Here is a 25579-nt window from a genome sequence, read left to right on the forward strand (position 1 = left end):
AAAAAAAAAAAAAAAAAAAAAAAAAAAAAAAATGTGAATGATCCAAAACAGAGAAGATTAACTATATGAAAGTGGGGGTAATCAATAAGATACCTGAAAGGGGAAGATGGGGGTGGCATCGAGGCCACAACTGGAGGGACTGGCCTTGGAAAGGAGGAATTAAAATTCTGCCATATAGCAGAAAGCAGATGAAGTATCCTAAGTTAGGCTAATGTGTCTTGATATCAGAAAATAAGGAGGTAATCTAGTGGCTGCTATATTTCCCCCCACTACCACTAGTAGTGGAATAATCTGCCCCATTGTTTGGTTGTTTCCATTAGTGCTTGTATGTAGGTGCTACTCTGAGAAAAGGGTTTCATCAGATGGGGGCACTGAAATGGACAGGCAATGGAGTTTAGGTTATTGAGAACAGTGTGATTGGAATGATGGAAAACAAAGTTCAAATTGACTAAGGGGAGAAAAGAGAGACTAGTGGCATCATAACCAATGAAATCAGATAATCTGTCACTTTTGGTAACTGCAACTCAGCCCACACCCACAGCCCACTCACCATGGGCAAATATTATCATTTTTTTTTCTTTGAGACAGGGTCTCGCTCTGTCACCGAGGCTAGAGTAAAGTGGCACCATCTTGGCTCACTGTAACCTCTGCCTCCCGGGCTCGCCTCAGCCTCCTGAGTAGCTGGGACTACAGGCACACGCCACAACACCCAGCTAATTTTTTTTTCTGTATTTTTGGTAGAGATAGGGTTTTGCCATATTGCCCAGGCTGGTTACAAACTCTTGAGCTCAAGCAATCTGTTTGCCTTGGCCTCTCAAAATGGTGAGATTACAGGTGTGAGCCACCTTGCTTGGCATATCATTCTTAACTAATAAGGCAGCATACAATTTTCTTAGAATTCTTACTTTGAAATAATTAAATATTTAGAATAACTTGCAGAAATAGTACAGAGAGTTCCCATATACCTTTCACTCAGTTTCTCCCCATGGTTATACCTGAGCAACTATAGAACTACAGCAAACCCAGGAAACTGGCATTGATACCTGTGTGTGTATAGCTCTACGCCATTTTATCACATTTGTAGATTTGTGCAACCACTGCCGCAATCAAGGTCTGAAACTATTCATCAGCACAAAGATCTTCCGCATTCTACCCCTTTATAGTAATACCCATCCCTCTCCCCAGCATCCCTAATCCCTGGCAGCCACTAATTTGTATGAATTTGTTTTCCAGCTCTGTAATTTTATAATTTCAAGAATATTATCACATGAAATCATATAACATGGGACCTTTTGAGATTGACATTTTTTCACTCAGCATAATGCTCTGAGATCTATCAGGTTGTTGCATGTATTAATAGTTTGCTCCTCTTTAGTGCTGAGGAGTATTCCATCACTCAGGAGTATGATTTCTGTATTGTTAGTATATGTTTAGTTATTTACAGAACTGTCAAACTATGCTTTCCGAAGTGGCTGCATGATTTTGCAATCCCACCAAGCAATGCCTGAGAGATCCAGTTTCTCCTTATCCTCTCACCAGCAGTTAGTGTTGTCACTGCTTTTTATTTTAGTTGTTCTAATAGGTATGGGGTAACAGCTTCTCATATTTTTAAAATATATTTTTGTCAGTGCTTGTGGTTATTATATGTCTGCACAGGTAGAAAAAGTTAAAGTTCAGAAATATTTTGAAGATAATATGTAAAATAATCTGACTATTGTAAAAACACTTGGCAAACCTAGAAATCTAGTTAACAAAGATGGTGGTGATCCGGTTGGTCATACCTTCATCCAGGACAGCTTGCCACTGAAGTACATGCTTTGGGGAGGAAGTTCTAACACTATAGGCCTGACATTGCCAGTCTCTGAATCCAGGCAAACCTGCAGGACAAGGTGGATTCTCACATATTCTGTATTGTTTTCTGGGACCATTACAATCCCTTGCTTCAGAACCTAGCCTAGAAAAGAAAGTACAAATAATCAATTTTACGTTTTTTATGTGAACTACCCAGTTTTTAAATTAAAGGTCATTATATTAATAACATATAACCCCTTATATTTACTTTTGAAAACTTGGACACATTAAATGATAGTAGTAGCAAATTCATATATTTATTTCTTTAACTATATATATTTTCTAAACCTTGATCAATATACCTTCCAAAATACATGAGGAATAAAAGCCCATTTACCATGAAAATGATACACTGGAGTAAAGGGCAGAAACTGAGGGGAAAATAGAAAGCCTTCAAATGCCCATTAAGAAATTTGGTTCTTAGAATTATTAAGGAGGTGTTTTTATATAAATTATATAAATTCTTTACAACTGCATGTGACCTCTCCACCAATAGAGTTTAAAGCTCTGGAAAGACTTTCTCACACTTTCCTAGAATTCCTCTAGGAATAATGGGGTTCAACAAGCTGATCCCATAATAATTCCTGTCTGTACCTGTGCTTAGCATGTTTCTGTTTTTCGTTAGTCTTAGCTTTTGCTGTCATTAATTTTGTTCTCATTCTCTTTCTTATCATCCTTCTGCTCTTCTCCCAGTTCCTGTAAATGTTCACATAATTTTTCTAATACACATCTCCCTGTTTATTGAAATATAATATTTTATAGATTTACTCAAGAAATAACCTTCTGTAGCTTTCATTATTTATTCTTAGAAGGGTTGGTCTGTATTTTCTTCTTAAAGGCAGTTTTTATATAAAATAAATAATTTGAAGGACTTTTCTGTTTTCCAACGTGAGTAGAGTTTGAGGAGCTTCTTTTGCTTCCCAACATGCTTTATCAGTAAAACCTTTGCATTCCAAAATTGAAGAAATGCCCTCCCACAACCGGGAACTTTGAGTTTACCCAGGACATTTGCGCTCTCGACTGCTGATCCCAGCACTGCAGGTTCGGCTACAAGGACTCCACAAGCTCCACTCTCCGGCCAGATGTTCAGGTGCTGAGGTCCTGCTGGTACATTCTCCAGCCTTACACCACTATTCCAAAAGTTATGTCTTAGGTGAACAAATCAGGGCACAACTGAAAATCATTCGCTGGCCTATAATGTCACTGGAATTGCAATTAAATCAGGTCTACTAGAGCCACAAACACGGGGAATTAGGAAAGACCAAAAATAAGTTGGCACTTCTTTTTTGTCATAGTAATATAATTGCCCAGTTCTCACAGATACAGTCTTGTTGGGAAAGCAGTGTACAAATATTTGTTACTATAGCCCTAAGAATTCAGTTCTTGTGATAGAGGTAGGGTAAAGGTTGCACAAGCAGGAAAGAAAATCCAACGCATTGAAGAAACAGATAATAATTTAAAAGGGACAAAAAATCAGAGTAATATATAAGAACGGAAACAAGAAATAAATGTCCTACGTCAAAGCAGACATTTTTAGCAAATTTAGTAATTTTCATATGAAATGTCAGTGACTCAGGGTACTTTTTTAACTTGTAATTTTTAAAAAGTACTGTTTGATTTTAGCACTTTCCTTTATGCTTTTTTTTTTTTTCTGAAAGAATTCCCATCAAGCTCAAACATTAACATTATAGCAAGTTGGTTTGAAAGACTTGGACAATTAGATGCTGAAATTCTGTCATTTCACGCCAATTATTTTGTACTTTACTTGGTATCTATTAACTGGTAAAGATAACTGGAATAAGAGAAAGAAGTGTAGTCATTTTTTTATTTTTATTTTTTCATTCACTGAAAATAAAAGCAATGAGAGACATTGCTGATGGTCACCCAGGAGTGGTTGCTAGAATTTGAGGGACGGGTTATTAAAATTTCTCCTCATTCCTGAAAATCGAATAGATGATGGTCATAGCAAACATGGTAAAAGTAACAATCATATTGAGAATAATAAGCAAGATTACAAGCATTTAGATTAGTGATTGTATAATAATGAGGTTGAGTAAGCTGATCCTCCTAGCCCTAAATGAACTTCTACACTTAATGGCAACACAATTTACAAAGGATTTTGAGGAAATTACAGAAATACTCTGATTCTCAGCTTGCTCATTTCTAAAATGTGAATGATAATCATAGTTACCTAACAATTTTTTTAGGAATTGAATGAAGCACTAAACACGATGTATAGCCCTTACTAAGGATTTAATAAGGGCTAACTATAATAATAATAGAGTTATAACTATCATTATGTTAATAATTTCAGAAATCTAAGCAAAATTCTGTTCATTCCGATATTCATCTGTTTTTATAATTTACTTTGATAATATGTTTTTATTGCTATTTTTAGAAAAGAGAATTAACGCTATACCATATAGTTTTGTGTGGGCCCTGTTAGTGCTTTATTTTTATAGGCAATAAAATAATTAGTCCCTGTAGATTTTCTCTAATAATGTCAACATTTAAATTCAACCTCTTTTAGATTCAAAAAGTTTTTAATCTAAACTTGAAAAACAAAATAAAGATCAACAACTCAGAGAATATCAATATGCTAAGATTCTCATTAAATAAATTTGGATTTTGTACAAAGATGCAGTTTAAAGATTGGAAAAGGAGAAGGAAACCGTGTGAAAACTTCTACGTTACTTGTTTTAAGGGCTTAGAAAAGTTATGCCACTCATGGAAAAAAAAATTCAATGTGAAAGTTGTCAAACTTCAATTGGTCACATTGTTTTAGCCTACTTTAAGGGTGTTTATGTTTCCCAGAGTGCATATCATACCTCCTTGGCCATTTAGCAGCAAGCTGGCATTGAAAGACTGGGCTAGAGTTCATAACAGACGAAAATATCTGGAAGGGACTGGGACCTAGATTTGTACATCATTTAAACTGTAACACATCTGGCTGATGAAGAGAAATGGACACAGATATGCAAACCTATTTGCATATACAGATCAGTGAAATTTGAAGAAAGTACTACAGCTTAATATTGAAAGTTTGTTACCTTGCAGATAACCAGATGTCTGGATGAAGCTAGAGGGTACCTGCTTTTGTGTCTTCTATATGGTTCTGTGCTTCAACAATGAGGAAAGTGTTAAATGTTTTGTTTAAACTATTATACAATATAAGATTATATGTAAAATAATCCTAATGATGCTTTCCATAAATATCATTAGGGATATTATGGAGAGCAGCATGATTTGTTTCATACAACTTTTGCATTTTTTAGCTTCAAAAAAGAAGTTATGTATTGTTGAAAACACTAAAAAAATTGTCTTATCTACTAATTCAGTCTGATTTATAAAAGTACTAAGGGATTATGTAATATAGACCACCTGGGGACAGTGCATGACCCAACACACTAATTATAGTTCTATACTCCTAAATTTTTATTTGGACATGTGTAGGAAGTTCATGAAAACATACATTTGAAAGGCATCTGTGAAGATGTCAAAGGAGCCTGATCAGTCTCTGATCAAATCTTGTACGTACATTGTGGAAGAGAGAAGAGGAGGAAGGAAGGCAAAAAGCTGTGTACATATGCACATTGTGACTGTTAGGATATTACAGTCTTCATTGTTTCCAATAATAAATTATGATGGTAATTTCAAGATTCTCAATTTGGGAAAATAAATAACTAAAATATATCATATAGAACCCTTCCAAACAGTCTAAGGTTCTAGTAAATTGGTATTTAATGTCTCTTTCCCCTCTTTTCATTTCTAGTAAGTACTGAAAGTAAAATACATACATTTATTATTTTTGTATAAATCATTTGCCCACTACTTAATCTCTTTGAAAGGTAAATGCCAACACATTGATATTTGTATTGTAAATTGCGAAATATAAAATTATATAAAAAATATAAAAAGAGAAGAAAACAAGTTGTTTTCAATTTGTAATATGCTGTCCATAAAGAGTATATAAACCTTTTTGTTCAAAATTATTCAGAAGCATAGAATTCTGTAAGCGCCTTTTCAGATGTAATTATATACTCTTAGATTAACTAGATTTATACAGTTTGATTAATATCACTAGAGTGTTATCCGTTACAAAATCCCAAGCTTTGTCTCTTGGTTAGCAATGTATTGAGCTTGCAGTGTTTAGTGTGAGGTTGCAAGCATTCAAATATTTTAGCACTACTGCACACAATGGCAGAGTGTTGGAAGCTATTTTCACGATGGCTTCTACAAGAGCTGGAACAGATGAGTATTTGAAGAAGCCCACATGGCCTGGAAAACTGAGAGTTTCATTAGTTATTTCAATAAACAAAGCATTACAGAACCTCTAAGAGAGTCTCATTAACACAATTATAGGAAAATAAAACATTTTACTTTTGTTTAGTAATTACAGTTTTAACTGGCAAAATAAGTTTATTTTAAAGATTTCAAGAATGCAAATTATGTTTACATATACAAGGGAAAAAATCATAGCAGAAAAATATTGAAGGTGCCAGATTATAAAAATAAAGAGATTTTTATATTGCTAAAAAACTAAAGACGAATGAGTTATGTGATGTTAGAGGGCTCATCGCAGTATGTTTGGTTATCTCTTAATATTACTCCTTTGTGTTTCAGGGATGATAAAAATGATTGCTGGTGCAAAGTTTTATGATTCAAGCAATAAATTAGCACAATATCAGGAGGCTTGCTTGATATACACAGGTTCTTGTACTTCTGTGTATATATTTAAAAAATAAAACAGACCCAAATTCTGATGCTTTGTTTAAGTTTATAGGAAATATTTGGCACAGTCTATAAACAATTAACTGATATTTTACAGAAATTCCCTCTAAGGAATCATTTTCTTATTGATAATATATAGTGATAAAATCTTTCTAGTTTTTTTTCAAAAATAGTTTGGATTTAAACAATTTGTACTTTTTTTCTTTTCTAATTAAATAAATCATAGAAGTAATAAGTCACTGCGTGCTTATGTCAAACAATCCAGAAATGGCTGCAGAAAAGTTATATTCACCCATCCCTCTCATTGACGTACTCCCAGCCATCAATTCTACTTCCCTCCCAAGAGGTAACTTCTAATTACACTTTGGAATTTTGTGTTTATATTTTCTTTTTCTTTTTTTCTTTTTGTCTTTGAAACAAGGTCTGGCTCTGTCACCCAGGCTTGAGTGCAGTGGTGCGGTCTCGGCTCACTGCAACCTCTGCCTTCCGGGCTCAAGCAATCCTTCCACCTCAGCCTTCTGAGTAGCTGGGATTACAGGCATGCGCCACCATGCCTAGCTAATTTTATGAGTTTGAAAATATATACTTATGTGTGTGAGTGTGTGTTTTTTTGTGTGTATTCACATCTGTATACAAACTGTGTTTTCCTTTAATGTCAAACTGTATTGTAAAGTATCAATATTTCTGACATGCCTATCAACTAACAGCCACGTCTTATAGATCTCTTCAGGTTAGAACATATGTATCTCCCTCATTTTTTAACAACTACATTGTGACCATTCGTCTCCTAATGAATATTTTTATTGTTTCTCATTTCTCACCATTACAAACTGCATTCTTGCCTAAGCATCTGTGTGTGCATGTGTGAGTGTGTGTATGTGCGTCTGTGTGTCTACTTTCTTAAGACGAATTTCTAGAAGTTGAATAGCTTCATTTCTGTCCATTTTTCAAATCCATATGTTTTTAAAATAAAACCCCACCTAATTTCATGTTTTCTTCAAGTATTTCACCATAAGCAATCTATAGGTTCTTTACATTGCTGTTTATTTTCAAATGTAATACACATTCATGCTCTTCAGAGGCAAGCTTTCTGATCTTAACAACTGAGTACAGTTATAACAATTCTACTTTCCCATCACAATATGCAAATTAGAAAATTAGGTAAACTATTGATCTGTTATCTTTTGATCATGTTAACCATGATTATTAAATGCATGTGAAATCCATCTTCTTCATATTCCTCAAAGGAAAATTAATTTTCAAAAGCAGTTATTTAGATCTGGAAATGTATACTAATAAATTTTTAAAGCTTTATGAAGTACATTAAACTACACAGACAGCCAAATATTTACTAATCTCCAAATGTCAACTGGAATATTTTATGGATGATTATTATATTGACAAGGAAAAAATACTCAGTTGCTCTAAGTGAATTATTTTATACTTGAAAAGATTCATTGGCAATGAGAAATGTTACCATTTATGCTATTATTTGTGCTTAATTTACTTCTGTTTAAAAAGTAAAAAAATTCACATTTTTGCTATATTAACGCATATATATGACTCAACATTCTCACAGTCAACAACAAATAAAATAAAACCTCGTCACATTGATATTAACAAAACAACTATGGATTTTAAAAAGTATAAATGTTAAAACTGATGAAATACTAATAGTTTAGTATATACTGATATTATTCCATCAGTGCTAAGATGAATACAAATGTAACTGGCAGAGAAAATGCAAGTTTCTCAAGTTTCATCTAGTATGCTCATTAAATTCAGACAACAAAAATGACTTACCTTACCAGGGTCACAGTCAGTTCCATCCATTGGTGGGTCTAGCTTGGTTCTGCATTCTTTCTCACCTTCTACCTTGCACCATAATCCTGTGCAAATTACATGCTGAAAACAAAGGCACAATAACTGATAAGGGGAAGGTATCATATTTTTTTAAGTGAAGCCAATCATTGTTAAGAAAGCTATTTTGATAGAACAACAAAAATTATTTGAAGAAAAATATGCTTTAGGTACTTAAAATATTAAACCTATCATTGAAATAGTACAGGGCTCATTTATAGTGATGGGAAGATTGATACATAATGATAGAAAAATCTATTTCATGAAGTTAAATCTTTTAAAACTTCCTTAAATAAAACACATATGGTTACACAAGATGATGTAGATACAACAGAAAAAATTAAGACAGAAATCGTCATTTATATACTATGACACATGGACCAGGCTGGAAGAATAAGTGTTTGTTTTTGTGTTATAAATTCAGTGTCTGCTGCCCTAAAAGTGTATTCTCACTTACACTCTGCTTTTATGCTTGAATGCCATGGTTAGTGCTTTATTAATTCATTATATAGTCTTGACCCCTGACATAATATAGTCTTAATGTGTATGTTTCTGTAAATTATCAGTACTTTTTACTTCAGTATGAAGGATTTTTACATCTTCAGAACACAATGAAAATTTTCTATGGAAATGTTAAAGGGAATAAAAAATACTGGGATAAGGCAGCTGAAACACGGCAACAATAAGCAAAGAGAACTCTGAGGAAATGTAAAAGAAAAATTGTCAAAAACCTTAGACACAGCTATAATTATGGTCAGCTCAGAGACATAGATATGAAGAGGCTAACACACACATTAATAAAGACTTTTTGTAAGGTGGTTTACATTTTTTAGACTCAAACATATTCTTAACAATTGTACAGAAATATGAAATCCATAAAGGACATTTAAAAGTGACTTAAAAATTTAGCTGAGTGTGGTCGTGCACACCCGCAATCCCAGCTACTCAGGAGGCTGAGGCACGAGAATTGCTTGAACCCGAGAGGCAGAGTTGCAGTGAGCTGAGGCAGTGCCCCTGCATTCCAGCCTGGGTGCCAGGATGAGGCTCTGTCTCAAAAAAAGAAAAAAAAAAGTGAGTTGAGTATTAAATCTGTAGTGAAGATGACTGTGTTACTACCTATCCAGATACTGGGAGAAGAGGGTGGAGGAGAACAGGTCAATAAAGACAGAACAAGTAGAAATGGGAAAGGCATAGTTACGAAAAGGTGAGCAGACTGGTGCAATGGGAGTAGGAATATCATGGGGGAGAGTAGTAAAGAACAAGGCGGAAAAGACAGAAGAGCCAGGAAAGACTAGGGACTTTATGTTTGTAGGGAAAAATAAGCCATTTAGTAGTTGATCAGCAGCAGATTGATAACATAATAGGTTATTTTAGGAAACTTATTCTGGTGTTGGTGTTCAAAATAGACTAAAAATCACAGCAAAATTAAAGTTAACTTATGACCCAAATCTATTAGATATATTTGAGGAATATATTTAAATTGTAACAGAACTATTTAAAACATATATTCTTGCAATATATTTAATATTTAATTACCCTAATACTTACTTTGTTGGAAATCCCAAAATATTATTTTCCTATACTTTAGATTTCTGAACTGTTTGTAAGCTTTTTTTTAAACAACAATTTACTGTATGTTTCAAAATATCTAACAGTGAAATTGAAATGTTCCTAACACAAAGAAATGACAGATCCAATGAAATTCAATAGTCTGTGGAGACAGTGAGATATATTTAATTTACCTTATTTTCTTTTCTGTGACTTTTTTTCCAGCTTGAAAATATGTCACACAAATATATATTATTATATTTAGGATATGGTTTAGCTTAACTAGTGTGCTTCTTCTAACTGCCCATAGCATTTACCAAAAATTCATCTAGAAAATTATTGTAAAGAATGCCTATAAATCATATTGCTCCTTTGTAATATTTTAAACTCTTGAAAATAGGCAAAGAGTTCAATTGTTTTTCATGTACTTTTGTGGTGACATTTAAGAGTATTTCAGTTAGCAGATGTCTAACCTGAGCATTTCTGATTCTAAAAATTTTTCACCCATCTAGTAACTTTCTGTCAAGGATGTTTGATAATTATGGGGTCAAACGTTGATTTTTCTTTAGAAAATTGAAAGAAGAATTTTTCTTTACTAGCGTTTAATAAAACTTAGTTATCTCATAACAATAATTATTTTATTCAAGTTCATTAGTTAACCAATGCATACTGAACTGAAAAAGCAAATCTACACTGTAGTTTTGGAATAATGCTTGCTTGTTGAATGTTGTTGGTGGTCTACATTCTGCCCTTCCACCATTATCTGCTGCTATTCGAAACCGCAGGTACTGTCATTGATTCCCACTTGAGACACTCAGAGCATACAAGCAAACTTGGCAGCTTTTCAAAATAAGCATGGTCACGTAGAATAAAATCTCTCTCAGAGATGTCTTTTACCCTTTCTGTTCTGTAGGTCTAGGGATCTTATGGTAAATAAATTACAGCCTCGGTCTTAAAAATAACTCAGATTTAGAAGTTCAAACCAAACTCCCACAAGTAAGGCAAGAAAATGTTGAAGAAATAGTATGGATAGTTTTCACATTGAAAAGTGGAATACCTCAGGTATGTCACATTAGAGGTACATAATAGCAAGCCCTTTCTGAAGGGCAGAATGGGGCATTATGGGTATTACATTAGAGCCAAACACTGTCCATATGTTACACAGGCAAGAGTCAAATATTTTTTTCAACTTAGTTGCTGAAACCACTTAATAGGTCAGTTAAGACAATAACCCTATAATTTAAAATGCTTGGCATAGGAATCCACAACAGAGATGCAAAACCCAGCATTTTCTAGCAAACTAATAGAAATAACATGATATTCCTTTGTTATGCTTCTATAGTAAAAAGAGTTTATTAAAAGAATATAATATGTACTTGGATGTTTATCTCAAATAGGCTTTTTAAATGTTACAAAAATGTACTATGTATTGAAATGGAAGGTTAATTGTCCTGTACAAATATTATAAAATTTATCTTCAAAGCTAAGCTGTACCCATGCCTTTCTTTACAGCAAATAGTTCCATTAAGATGTTCTGAAATTTATGTTAAAATAAGATAATTTTAACTGCATATGCATTGAAGTAATAATCCTTGGACATATAGCTACCTTCTTTTCCCTGTATTACTCTCTCAAATACATTTTCAATAACAGATTGCAAAGGAAATTCAAATATAAAATAAAATTTTAGAAACATTCTTTTCGAATAACAGAACTTCATTATAATTATTAGAATAGAGAAAAAATTCTGTCAATCTGCACTCCTGAACTCAGCTAAAATTTTATTCAGGTTTGAAGGTTAAAAAAAGGCACTTTCAGTGAAACAAACACTGAGTGTATACCTTCTATAGATCTGCCCCAAAGTTGCTTCTAAATGTTGTTCTTTAAGAAAAAGAAGTAAGACTTTATAAGAAAGGACTGAAAAGCAATGGTAAGCAAATAGACTGATAAAAATGAGGATAAATCTTAATAAACATTGACTACATAATGTAACACTTATTGGATTTAAACATTAATTATAAACCTTCTTTTTAGTGGGAAGAAATGTTAGAAATCTAGCTCACTTACATCCTAGAAACTTTATGCTTTAACAGAGAAGATTTGGCCACTGCCCACTGAATAAGTTTGACATTCTCTCTTTCACCTCCTCCATTCCACGTACATAGCTACTTGCAGAAGTTGAGTGATAGGCATAGAAAGGGAAATGTAACCCATGGATAGCCAATGAATGAAGCAGCAAGCTGCAAGGGACTCTTTCATGGTTACATCAGGACGTGTTAAAGAAAGGGAATAAAAATAAAAGAAATGAGAACTGGTAATATCTATATAATGGAGGCCCCCAAAGAAAAGAAAACACTAAAAAGAAGGAAGAACCTATTTTAAATTTTTAAAGAAAAATGATACAGAATTAAGATAAAAAGATTCCCCTTCTGGAATGGTGGATTAATTTCTCAAAAAACCAACCCTCTTGTAGGTATCAACTATAAACTGTGAACAGAATACAAAAAACAACTTCCTGAAGGCTCTGGAGAGTGAACCAAGGCAACATACTTTTTGTTTTAAATTTAACTTTTGGCCAAGCATGGTGGCTCACACCTGTAATCCCAGAACTTTGGGAGGCCAGGGCAGGTGGATCACCTGAGGTCAGGAGTTCGAGACCAGCCTAGCCAACACGGTAATACCTTGTCTCTACTAATAATACAAAAATTAACCAGACATGGTGGCAGGCACCTGTAATTCCAGCTACTCAGGAGCCTGAGGAAGGAGAATTGCTTGAACCTGGGAGCTGGAGATTGCAGTAAGCTGAGATCATGCCACTGCACTCCAACCTGGGCAACAGAGCAAGACTCTGCCTCAAATAATAAATAAAAAAAAATTAACTTTTAAGTTCAGGGGTACATGTGCAGGTTTGTTATACCTGAACGTGTGTCATGGGGGTATGATGTACAGTTTATTTCATCACCCAGGTAGTAAGCCTAGTACCCATTAGATATTTTTCCTGATCCTCTCCCTCCTCCCAGCCTCCACCTTCTAATAGGTTCCAATGTGTGTTGTTCCCTTCTGTGTCCATAAGTTCTTATCATTTAGCTCTCACTTATAAGTGAGAACATGTGGTATTTGGTTTTTGTTCCTGCATTAGTTTGCTAATAATAATGGCTCCAGTTCCATCCATGTTGCTGCAAAGGACATTATCTCATTTTTTATGGCTGCATAGTATTCCATGGTGTATATGTTCCACATTTTCTTTATCCAATCTATCACTGATGAACATTTAGGTTCATTCCATGTCTTTGCTATTGTGAATAGTGCTGCAGTGAACACATACATGCATGTGTCTTTATAACAGAATAATTTATATTCCTTTGGGTATAGGGTATATACCCAGTAATGGGATTGCTGGTCAAACGCTATTTCTGTTTTTAGCTCTTTGAGGAATTGCCCCACTGTTTTCCACAATGGTTGAACTAATTTACACTCCCATCAACAGTGTATAAGTGTTCCCTTTTCTCCACATCTCATCAGCATCTGTTATTTTTTGATATTTTAATAGTAGCCATTCTGACTAGCGTAAGACGGTGTTACATTGTGGTTTTGATTTGCATTTCTCTAGTGATCAGCGGTGTTCATATGATTGTTGGCTGCATGTATCTCTTCTTTTGAAAAGTGTTTGTTAACGTCCTTTGCCCACCTTTTATTGGGGTTGCTTGTTTTTTGCTTGTAAACTTAAGTTTGCTATTGTTGCTGGGTATTTGATCTTTGTTAGATTCATAGTTTGCAAAAATTTTCTCCCACTCTGTAGGCTGTCTGTCCACTCTTGGTGGAAACTTGATAGTTTCTTTTGCTGTGCAGAAGCTCTTTAGTTTAATTAGATCCCATTTCTCTCTCTCTCTCTCTCTCTCTGTTTTCTTTTGCTTTTGTTGCAATTGCTTTTGGAGTCTTTGTCATGAAATCTTTGCTTGTTCCTATGTCCAGAATGGTATTGCCTAGTTTGTCTTCCAATGTTTTTTTATAGTTTTGGGTTTTACATGTAAGTATCTAATCCATCTTGAGTTAATTTTTGTGTATAGCCTAAAAAGGGGTCCAGTTTCAATCTTCTGCATATGGCTAGTAAGTTATCCCAGTGCCATTTATTGAACAGGTTTGTCAAAGATCAGATAGTTGTAGGTTTGCAACCTTATTTCTGGGTTTTCCCTTCTGTTCCATTGGTCTATGTGTCTGTTTTGTCCCAGTATCATGTTGTTTTTATTACTGTAGCCCTGGAGTATAGTTTGAAGTCAAGTAACATCATGCCTCCAGTTTTGTTCTTTTTGCTTGATTGCCTTGGCTATTTGGGCTTGTTTTTGTTTCTACATGAATTTTAATATAGGTTTTCTAATTCTGTGAAGAATATCAATGGTAGTTTAATAGGAATAGCAGTGAATCTATAAATTGCTTTGGGCAGTATGGCCATTTTAACAATACTGATTCTTCCTATACATGAGCATGGAATGTTTTTCCATTTGTGTCATCTCTGATTACTTTGAGCAGTATTTTCTATTTCTGCATATAGAGATCTTTCACCTCCCTGGTTGGCTGTATTCCTAGGTATTTTATTTTTTGTGCATGGCAATTGTGAAAGTGATTGCGTTCAGCAGGCACACTTTTGAGGGGAACTGAAAAAACTGGCAAAATGTTAGTTCATCATCTTTGCAGCTTTAACCTGATAGATGCCCACTATTGTGTCCTGATATTACGTGCCAACTGGAAAAACATATCATCCTATAGACTCATGAAGACAGAAACTGAAGTGATCAAGGCTGCCATAAACTGAAGGGAGAATCCCAGAAGGAATAGAATTAGAGGAGCTTAAGTCTCCCCTTGGCGCCTGACCCATACATACACAACACACACTACAAATAGCACAGATAAGAGAAAAATGAATTGATCTAAGATATGAGCTGCTGCCTACAATAGATGAGACAAAATTTCCAGTTTAAATCTAATTAATGTAATTGCCTGTGAAAACAGAAAACAGTCTTTGAAGGAATATAACAGAATCCAGAGCCTCTACAACAGGGTCAGCAAACTCTTTCTGTAAATTGCCAAATAGTATGTATGTTAGGCTTCTTGGCCAGGTGGTCTCTGTTGCAACTATTCAACACTGCCATTGTAGCTTGAGGGCGGCCATAGAAAATAAATGAAAAAATGTGTGTCACTGTGTTCCAGTGAAACTTTAAGCCATAGTTTGCTCATGCTTGCTCTATAATATAACAACAACATTTCTAGTATAGAAGTAAAAATTACTGGCATATGTAGAACAGCAAAATGCAACCCTTTCTTTAAAAATGTAAATAAACAATTCAAACCTGAGATGACACATGTGTTATGATTTTCATAAAATTTGAAACTGACTTTATGAATATACCTAGTGAGGTAATGGAAATTGGCTTGTAATAAATGAAAAGATATCTCAAGAGAAGTTTAGAAAAAGTAAATTAAAACTTTCACTTTAGATGTGAAAAATACAATATGTAAAATTAAAAGTTGACTGAACGGATTTGAGCAGGATGGAAATGATAAAAATTCAGTAAGCTTGAAAATAGTTTAAAGGAAATTACCCACTCTGAAAGAGAACGGGAAAATATTGAAAAATATGAAAGATTTACAGAAAGCTGTGAGATTATATCAAAAAAATTAATGTGTGTAACTGTGTTCTCAGGAAAGGATGGAGAGGTAGGAAAGTATTTAAAGGAATGATCACTAAAACTTCTTTCCAAATATGAGAAAAGGCATAGATTTACAAAATCAGTAAGTTCAACAGTCCTCCAATGGGATAAATATGCAGTAAAGCATATGTAGACACATTATAGTCAAGCTTCTGAAAACCAAAGATAAGGAGAATATCTTGCACATAAACAGGGAGAAACAACAGATTACTTACAGGGAAACGACAATCCAGGGGCTATACATTTCTCATCTTAAACTATGGAGAAGAGAAGATAGAGGAATGTTTCTGAGGTGGTAAAAGAAAAAGTCAACCTATAATTTTATATCTAGTGAAAATATATTTCAAAAATTAAGGTGAAATGAAAATTTTCAGGTAAAAGAAAATTAAGAGAATTTGTCATTAGCAACCCAACTAAAAGACATGGAGAAGGAAAATGAAACCAAAGGAAAACTCCTATCTTCAGGAAGTCATGAAGAACAATGGAAAGGGTAAATATCAAGCTAAAAGTAAAAGACTATTTTTACATTCTTAATCCTTAAAATATATGCAATGTATATTAAGTAAAATATATACAATTTTATTGTATGGTCTACAATGTACACAGATTTTATATATATATATATATATATATATATATGACTATAGTACAGAAAACCTGAATGAGGAAGTCTAAATGCACATACGTGGTTGCATATTCCAATAATTCCAAATGAAATAGTACTATAAAACTCTAAATAGATTCAGAAAAATTGAGGGTTTATATTTTAATCCCTAGAGGCGAGTTTGGCAAACTATAGCCTGGAGACTGGCCAACTGTCTTGCTCATCTCCTTAGATATTATCTATGGCTGATTTGAGCTAGAGCAGCACATATGAGTTGCAACAGAGGCTCTGCTGCTGACAAGCCTAATATATTTACTATCTGGCCCTTTAAATAAAGATGTGTGATCCCAGACCTAGACCCAGATCAGGCCTCTTAAAGAGGTAAAGGATTATAGCTAAAAATGTAATACATAAAGTAGGATCCTAAAGAGAATTCAAATAATATAAAAGTAAATTAATGGGGATTAGAGGGAAATAAAGAGTTAAAAAATAAATTATAAAATCTAGACCAAAATTCAAACACATTGTTTAATCAATGATTAAACATTAATGAACTACCTGATTTAAAAGGTTATAATTTTTATAACAGATAAAAATCAAGACTTAACTACATGCTTACTACAAGAGGCTCACTTGAAATAGTACACCGATACATTTAAACTAAATAAAAGAATAATATTTTACCATGCAAAAAAATAAACACACAAAATCAGATTAATATCAGATATAATAAAGTTCAATATAAAGAAGTTATACTTCTACCAGTGATAAAGAAGACTTTTTCGTAATGAAAAGAAATGCAATAAGAAGACATAATGCATCAAGAAGACATAACAATAATAACTGTATCAGTGTCTTGCAATAAAGCCTTATGAGGTATGAATCAAAATCTGAGATAATCAAAGGGAGTAGACAATTGCAGTCATAGTAGGATATTTAAATTCTCCACTTTACCATTATTAAAACATCTATACACATAATAAAAGATGATTTTTATTACTCTATTAATAACCTTGACCTAATTAATATTTATGAAACACTAACAACTGTGGAAATGCATTCTGTCAAATGCATATAGTACATTCATCTGGATAGATTATCAATGAGTTTCAATACATTTAAAGAGATCATACAGAGTATATTTTTGGATCTAGGAGTGGAAAGTTTGGATCATATAAGAGGTGAATGCTTAAGTGATTAAAAAAAAAAAAAAAACCTAAAATTTTCCCAAAGTGATTATACTATATTCCCAATAGCGGTATGTGAATTCCGATTCCTCTGTATTATCAGCAACAATTTAGTTTTTTCAATTCTTTAAACTTAAGATAGTGCAATGTATACGCAAATGTAGGTCTTTATGGTTTTAATTTGCATTTATTGATACAATATTAATGATGTTAAGCATCTTTTAAGGAGTTTGTTGGCTATCTGCATATCTTCATTTCTGAATTGTCTGTTGAAATGTTTTGCCCATTTGATTGTATTGCTTGGTCTTTTATTACTATTACAGGGATTCTATATTTTGGACAACAACCCTTTGTCAAATATGCCTATTGTAAATATTTTCACCCATTCTGTGGCTTACCTTTTTATTGTCTTAACAGAGTTTTCCTAAGATAAAATAATTTATTTTGATACATTTCAAACAATAATTTTCTGTTTTGTTTTTCTTTTATGGTTCATGCTCCTGGTGTCCTATTAAAAAATATTTCCTCTACATTTTTCCCTGAAGTTTTATAGTTTTGTAGATTCCACATTTAGGTCTATAATACATTTAGGGTTAATTTTATCTTATGATATGATGTAATTTTAAAAGATGAATATCCAATTGTTCCAGCACAATTTGTTGAAAAGCTTTTCTTTACCCATTCAACTGCCTTGTTACTTTTGTTGAAATCAATTGTACACATATGTGAGAGTCTATAATTGGACTCTCTATGGTGTTCCACTGAGGAGTTAAATCTCTCCTTTAGTCAACACCACATTGTCTTCATTACTGCAGCTTTGTAAGTCTTAAATCATGCAGTTTATGTCCTCCAACTATTTCATGTTAAGCCTTTTTTAAATCCAAATTCTTGTTGCCTCTGGAGTTTTGCAATGCCAAATTACAGAGACTAGGCCTTATATAGTTCTTCATAATATTAGGTTGGTGCAAACATAGTTGCGGTTTTTGCCATTACTTTATTTCAATTCCAGTCTGTGCACTGGCTTCAAGGAGAGGTTTGAGAGGGTCCTACAAACTTGGATGAATCAAGTAGATACAGGAGAAAAGTAAAACTGGAACTTTCCATGTCAACATTTAAAGTCATCATGTGATTCAGTTATACTATAAACTTTTCTATCCATTTAATACATATGCAATTCATAGTGTGCCTAGTTCACAAAGACAGGATCTTAAGTTTCCTGGAGGTCTTCAATTTCATCACACTTCCTTCTTTTTCAAAAAAAGGTTAACTCCTACGGGGCCACTTCTTACTATTTCTAGGGAAAAATCCTTCCATACCTCTGTATTTTCAGCCAGGCTAAGTAATTTCAGGAAGCTATTACAATGACTTGATGCAGTTGGAGCTGGCTCAGCCACAAGATGCCAGATGGCCTGAAGGTACCAGGCACCAATTGCTTAGGACTCAGGAACAAGGCCATCCAAGAAGTCAGCCATTAATTCTGCAAATTAATGCAGAAGAGTGAGCTATTATTGCCTGCGATCAACATGTTTCAACAGAATCTCTACATCTGTGCCTTTAAACATTTTGCAGATGTAAGTTGTTATCCTAAGGGTAAATTTATATCATTAATTAGATCAGCATTATGCAATAATGCTAAGCCTCTAGTGTTTGTGTTTAAATATCTGTTTATAAGTATGGAAGTGAAACATCTAGTTTAGATGGTACGGCCCAACTGCCTTTGTCAGATTCAGAGTTATCTTGTTTTTAAGATTTTGCCTGAAACATACATGTTGAAGGTTGCTGTGAACCCTCACACTACAAATCTTGATGCTTATTTGTAATTGATTACAAATGAGCTGGTCATAAGGATGCCTAATTGAATTATGAATAAGCTGTGAAACAAGCTACCTGCCCTATAGCATAGGTAGGCTTTTATGTTGTCATTGCATTAATATTCTAAAAGGTTATAATGTTATCTACATGACTGAAAAATTTAGAATCAGTACCCCATTATTCGATTGTTTCACTTATTCACCAAATATTTATTGAGCACTTATTTGGGTGCTAGAGATACAATGACAAAAGGGCTGACAACTCTGCTAATGTTAAGGAGCTTACCATATAGGAGATTTGTTTTGTATAGCACTTAGATGACAGACTGCCAGGTATGGTGACTCCACATAGAGCCAATTGAAGGTGTATACGTATGTAGCAGAACTACAATCATGCTTTGCTTAATGATGGAAATACATTTTGAGAAATGTGTCATTAGGCAATGTAGTCATTGTGTGAACATTGTTGAGTGTACTTACACAAGCCTAAATGATATAGCCTACTACACACCTAGGTTATATAGTGTATCCCATTGTTTCCAAGCTACAAAGCTGTATAGCAATGTTACCATACTGTATACTGTAGGCAACTGTAAAACAATCCTAAATATTTGTGCATCTAAACACAGAAATGTTACAGTAAAAATACAGATTATAATCTTACAAGACCATTGTTGCATATGTGGTCCATTGACTGAAATGTCATCACGTAGTGCGCAACTATTTTCAGTCCTCTACCGTTATAACTATTTTCTGCTATATTTTTAAGTTATACTTCCTGACATGTTATGTATTCAGGCATTCCCATATAGCTTCACATAATGGTGTGTCAATCCCTTTTGGAAAAAATATCAACCGTCTAATCTCAGCCTTCGTTTTGCTCCACTTGTCTTCAGCTTTAAAAAAAAAATTTTTTTTATACTTTAAGTTCAGGGGTATATTACAGGTTTGCTATATAGGTAAACTCATGTCACAGGGGTTTGTTGTACAGATGATTTCATCACCCACGTACTAAGCCTATTACTCAATAGTTATTTTTTTCTGATCCTCTCCCTCCTCCCACCCTCCAGCCTTCAGCAGGCCCCAGTGTCTATTGTTCCCTTCTTTGTGTTCATGAGTTCTTATTATTTAGCTCCCAGTTATAAGTGAGAACAAATGGTATTTGGTTTTTTGTTCCTGCATTAGTTTGCTAAGGATAATGGCCTCCACCTCCATCCATGTTCCTGCAAAAGACATGATCTCATTCTTTTTTTATTGCTGCATAGTATTCCATAGTGTACATGTACCACATTTTCTTTATCCAACCTGTCACTACTGGGCATTTAGGTTAATTCTATGTCTTTGCTATTGTGAACAGTGCTGCAGTGAACATCCACATGCATGTGCCTTTATAGTAGAATGGTTTATATTGCTTTGGGTATATACTCAGTAATGGGATTGCTGGATTGAATGGTAGTTATGGGTAGTTATGTTTTTAGTTCTTTGAGGAATTGCCACACTGCTTTCCACAATGGTGGAACTAATTTACACTCCCATTAACAGTGTATAAGTTTTCCCTTTTCTCTGCAACCTCACCAACATCTGTTATTTTTTGATTTTCTAATAATAGCCATTCTGACTGGTGTGAGATGTTATCTCATTGTCGTTTTGATATGTATGTATCTAATCATCAGTGTTACTGACCTTTTTTTAATATGCTTGTTGGCTGCATGTCTTTTGGAAAGTGTCAGTTCATGTTCTTTGCCCACTTTTTAATGGGGTTGGTTTTTCCCTTTAAATTTGTTTAAGTTCCTCCCATTCTGTAGGTTGTCTCTTTATTCTATTGATGGTTTCTATTGCTGTGCAGGGCACTTAAGTTTAATTAGGTCCCATTTGTCAAATTTCGTTTTTGTTGAAATTGCTTTTGGAATCTTTGTCATGAAATCTTTGCTCATTCCTGTGTCCAGACCAGTATTGCCTAGGTTGTTTTCCAGGGTTTTTACAGTTTTAGGTTCTACATTTAAGTCTTCAGCTTTTGACACAGCTGATCAATCTCTCTTTGAAAAATGTCCTCATCACATTGTCTCCAAGATCTCAATTTGCTTTGGTTCTATTCCTACCTCAACATACTTCAGCATTTTATTTTTTCTTTCTCCTCATTTTCCTAAGCTCTAAATATTGCATTGACCTGGGTCTTAGTCCTTGAAACTTTTCTAACTCACTTGCAATTGTTATTTAGTATCATGTCCCCAATATCTTATACTTCTTAATGACTTCCAAATATATATCATGGACCTGCTTACATTCCTGCTTGGATGTGTAATGGGCATCTCACAACATGACCCACAATGAATTCCAGGGTATTTTGCATTCTGTTTTCTCTTGCTATATTCCTCCCAAGATAAATGCATAGCTTGTTCTCCCACTTTCTTCAGATCTCTAAACAAATGTCACCTTTCTAGGAAACTTTCCCAGGTCACTTTATATGAAATAACACCATCCTAACCATCTACCTAGGTAGTACTTCCTGTTTTACCTTTTATATTTCTTCTAAACAATTATCATCAATGAACATATTAGATATGCATTTGCTTATTTTATATTTCCTCCAACTAAAATGTAAGTTCCATGGAGGTAGGGTCTTTGATTCCCGCTGTATTATTAGTGCTTCATACAGTGCCTGGAAAGTAGTTGGAACTTAATAAATATTTGTCAAATCAATGACTAAATATGTAAATTATCTTTTCTACGGTTCTAGCTATGTATCTATCATCTATTAGGTTACTACACTTTACATGCTGTACCGATTTGGGACTGGAATATAAAAGTGGAGAGAAAATAAAAAGGAGAACATTTCTGGAAACCTTAAACCTAAAATTTAACTTTATTAGCACAATGTGTAGTTTTAAAACAAGGCAACATCCTAGGATATTGAGAAACAGATTTAAAAAACCTAAATAAACAATCATATTTTCAGAGATCAAGGAAAAAAAAATCTGTGCAGGTAGGTTAGTGGGAAATAATCATATGAATGGAGCAAATAGCTTAGCGAAATAAGTCAATTAAGATACTGGTTAAAACTGATAGTATAGGCGCTATAGGAGACAAAAAAAATTAGTTAAAATACAAGATCTGATCTAAGGGTTTTCCCACAGATAAGACAGTACAGCATATAAAGAAGTTTAAGTTCCATAAGAGACTGGAGAGCATAGTGGTTACAGTGCATTCTGATTTTTAGCATTTAGACATAATCTGAGTTTGGATCTAGCATTCTCTGTTAATAGGTATAAGAACTTCAAAGTATTATTTAACTGCTCTAGACCTCAAATTGTTGATTTGTAAAATAGGACTAGACAATATGGTGTTTAATGGTTATAAGAATCAAATTATGGTTTTAGGTCTAACATTTAAGTTTTTAATCCATCTTGAATTAATTTTAAATGTTAGACCTAAAACCATAAAAACCCTAGAAGAAAACCTAGGTAATACCATTCAGGACAATAGGCATGGGCAAGGACTTCAGGACTAAAACACCAAAAGCAATGGTAACAAAAGCCAAAATAGACAAATGGGATCTAATTAAACTAAAGAGCTTCTGCACAGCAAAAGAAACTACCATCAGAGTGAACAGGCAACCTACAGAATGGGAGAAAATTTTTGCAATCCAGTCATCTGACAAAGGGCTAATATCCAGAATCTACAAAGAACTTAAACAAATTTACAAGAAAAAATCAAACAACCCTATTAAAAGGTGGGCAAAGGATATGAACAGACACTTTTCAAAAGAAGACATTTATGCAGCCAACAGACAGATGAAAAAATGCTCATCATCACTGGTCATCAGAGAAGTGCAAATCAAAACCACAATGAGATACCATCTCACGCCAGTTAGAATGGCGATCATTAAAAATTCAGGAAACAACAGGTGCTGGAGAGGATGTGGAGAAACAAGAATGCTTTTACACTGTTGGTGGGACTGTAAACTAGTTCAACCATTCTGGAAGATAGTGTGGCAATTCCTCAAGGATCTAGAACTAGAAATACCATTTGACACAGCCATCCCATTACTGGGTATATACCCAAAGGATTATAAATCATGCTACTATAAAGACATGCACACATATGTTTATTGTGGCACTATTCACAATAGCAAAGACTTGGAGCCAACCCAAATGTCCATCAATGATAGACTGGATTGAGAAAATGTGGCATATATACACCATGGAATACTATGCAGCCATAAAAAGGATGAGTTCATGTCCTTTGTAGGGACACGGATGAAGCTGGAAACCATCATTGTGAGCAAACTATTGCAAGGTCAGAAAACCAAACACCGCATGTTCTCACTTATAGGTGGGAACTGAACAATGAGAACACTTGGACAAAGGGCGGGGAACATCACACACCGGGGCCTGTTGTGGGGTAGGGGGCTGGGGGAGGGATAGCATTAGGAGAAATACCTAATGTAAATGATGAGTTAATGGGTGCAGCAAACCAACATGGCACATGTATACCTATGTAACAAACCTGCACATTGTGCACGTGTATCCTAGAACTTAAAGTATAAAAAAAAAAGAAAAAAAAGGCTCAAATTACATCATAAAATAATTTAACACACTATGTGGAAGATATTTAGAGGTCAAAACATAGAATGGCACAAGCAAAATTTAATTGCATGTGATATATTAAAATAATTTCTAAAATTTGTAAAATAGTATTTATGGAAAATCTACAATTTAACAGAATCTTGTGTAGTTGATCATCTGCTGAGTTTTTACAGTAGGAACGCTTTATAAAAGAAGAACATTTTGGATGAATTGATCCATTGATAAGTTCTATCAATTCTCTGTACCACATGAACTGAAACTGTCTCCTGTGCAATGCTCCAGTGACAGTGACCACGAACAGCCTACTTTGTTGCCTAAAATAATTGTAACTTCAGCCTGTAAAAGTGTCTGCCCACAAACCCAAACCTTTGTACCTCAAAAACTTCATTTTACCATGAATATTTAAGAAAGAGGATTGTGACCAGACTTCTGATTGTCTAAAGACTCAGAGGTGAAAGCAGAGTGAAGGAGGTTAGCAGATGAGCTCAGAGAGGTACCAGAGACAGACCTTACAGAGCAAGTGTCATAATTGTCACACATGATGTGGAGTTCCAAGGATCCATGGCTATGCCACATGTAAACCCTTTGGAATTAGATCACAATTACATAGCAACACCAGTTCCTTTCAAGCTCCACTATTACCAGATGAGTATTACAGTCCATACAGCCTTTTTTTTTTTTTTTTTTGAGATGGAATCTCACTCTGTCGTCCATGCTGCACTGCAGCGGCGCCATGTCGGCTCACTGCAAGCTCCGCCTCCCAGGTTCACGCTATTCTCCTGCCTCAGCCTCCCGAGTAGCTGGGACTAAGGCGCCCGCCACCACGCCCAGCTAATTTTTTTTTTTTTTGTATTTTTAGTAGAGATGGGGTTTCACCGTGTTAGCCAGGATGGTCTCGATCTCCTGACCTCATGATCCGCCCATCTCAGCCTCCCAAAGTGCCGGGATTGCAGGTGTGAGCCACCTCGCCTGGCCCATACAGCCTTTTACACATCACATTTGATGCAGCTTCAACTCCATACGTTCACTCATTTTAATTCTAAATCATTTGTTCACTGGGTATTTCACTTACTCTATGCCAGGCCCTAGGCTAGATGCTGGAGAAACTCACTCTGCCTTCATGCAGTTTACATACTGGTGGGTGAAACTGATCAAAAGCAATTAATAAACAAATAAGTGCACAACTCTTTTAATAAGAACCACAAACCAAAGAGAGCATTCAATACATTATAATGCCATATGCTTTGTTCCTTATAAAGGATCTTAACTATGCTGATCTTAATTATCAGTTACCCAAAACAGCATTATCCTCAACAAAGCCAAACTCCTTTGAGGCATTCGCAGAAACTGTGGCCAGGTAAAATAGGCTATGTTTCAGCGATACTTAACCAATTTACTCTCAGTGTGGTTATCAGTTTATTCCTGAGGTACAATGTGTATGTGTGTGTGTTAGGAAGAGGTGAGAGGAGATGGGCAGATAGGGGATGGGCAGCAGGAAAGAAAAAAAAAAAGGTTACTAGAGCTTAAACTCTTCCATCTGTTAAGAAGGTCATTTTGCTTCCTCCTTTAGATTTTATGGACCTAACACTACTGTCCTCTCTGAGTAATTACTGACTACTGGAATATTAATACGTAAACACTGCTTTACCATTATACATTTTCCCTTTTCTGCCAGTTTATGTAGAAATGTACTCTC

The 25579-nt window shown here is 34.5% G+C and overlaps 1 protein-coding gene across 1 annotated transcript in view; it reads right to left on the reverse strand.

Annotated features, from left to right (window-relative positions):
* The window catches only part of ADAMTS19 (ADAM metallopeptidase with thrombospondin type 1 motif 19), a 286463-nt gene that overhangs the window by 94043 nt on the left and 166841 nt on the right, over window positions 1-25579 (reverse strand). Inside the window, exons 11-13 of the mRNA XM_032156524.3 lie at window positions 8386-8487; window positions 2851-2981; window positions 1782-1954 (exon numbers count right to left, since the gene is read on the reverse strand). Coding sequence (XP_032012415.1) covers window positions 1782-1954; window positions 2851-2981; window positions 8386-8487 — 406 coding nt within the window. The remainder of the gene's footprint in view (window positions 1-1781; window positions 1955-2850; window positions 2982-8385; window positions 8488-25579) is intronic.

This window comes from Hylobates moloch, unplaced genomic scaffold (assembly GCF_009828535.3).
Source record: "Hylobates moloch isolate HMO894 unplaced genomic scaffold, HMol_V3 SCAFFOLD_6, whole genome shotgun sequence".
In the NCBI taxonomy this organism is placed as follows: Eukaryota; Metazoa; Chordata; class Mammalia; order Primates; family Hylobatidae; genus Hylobates; species Hylobates moloch.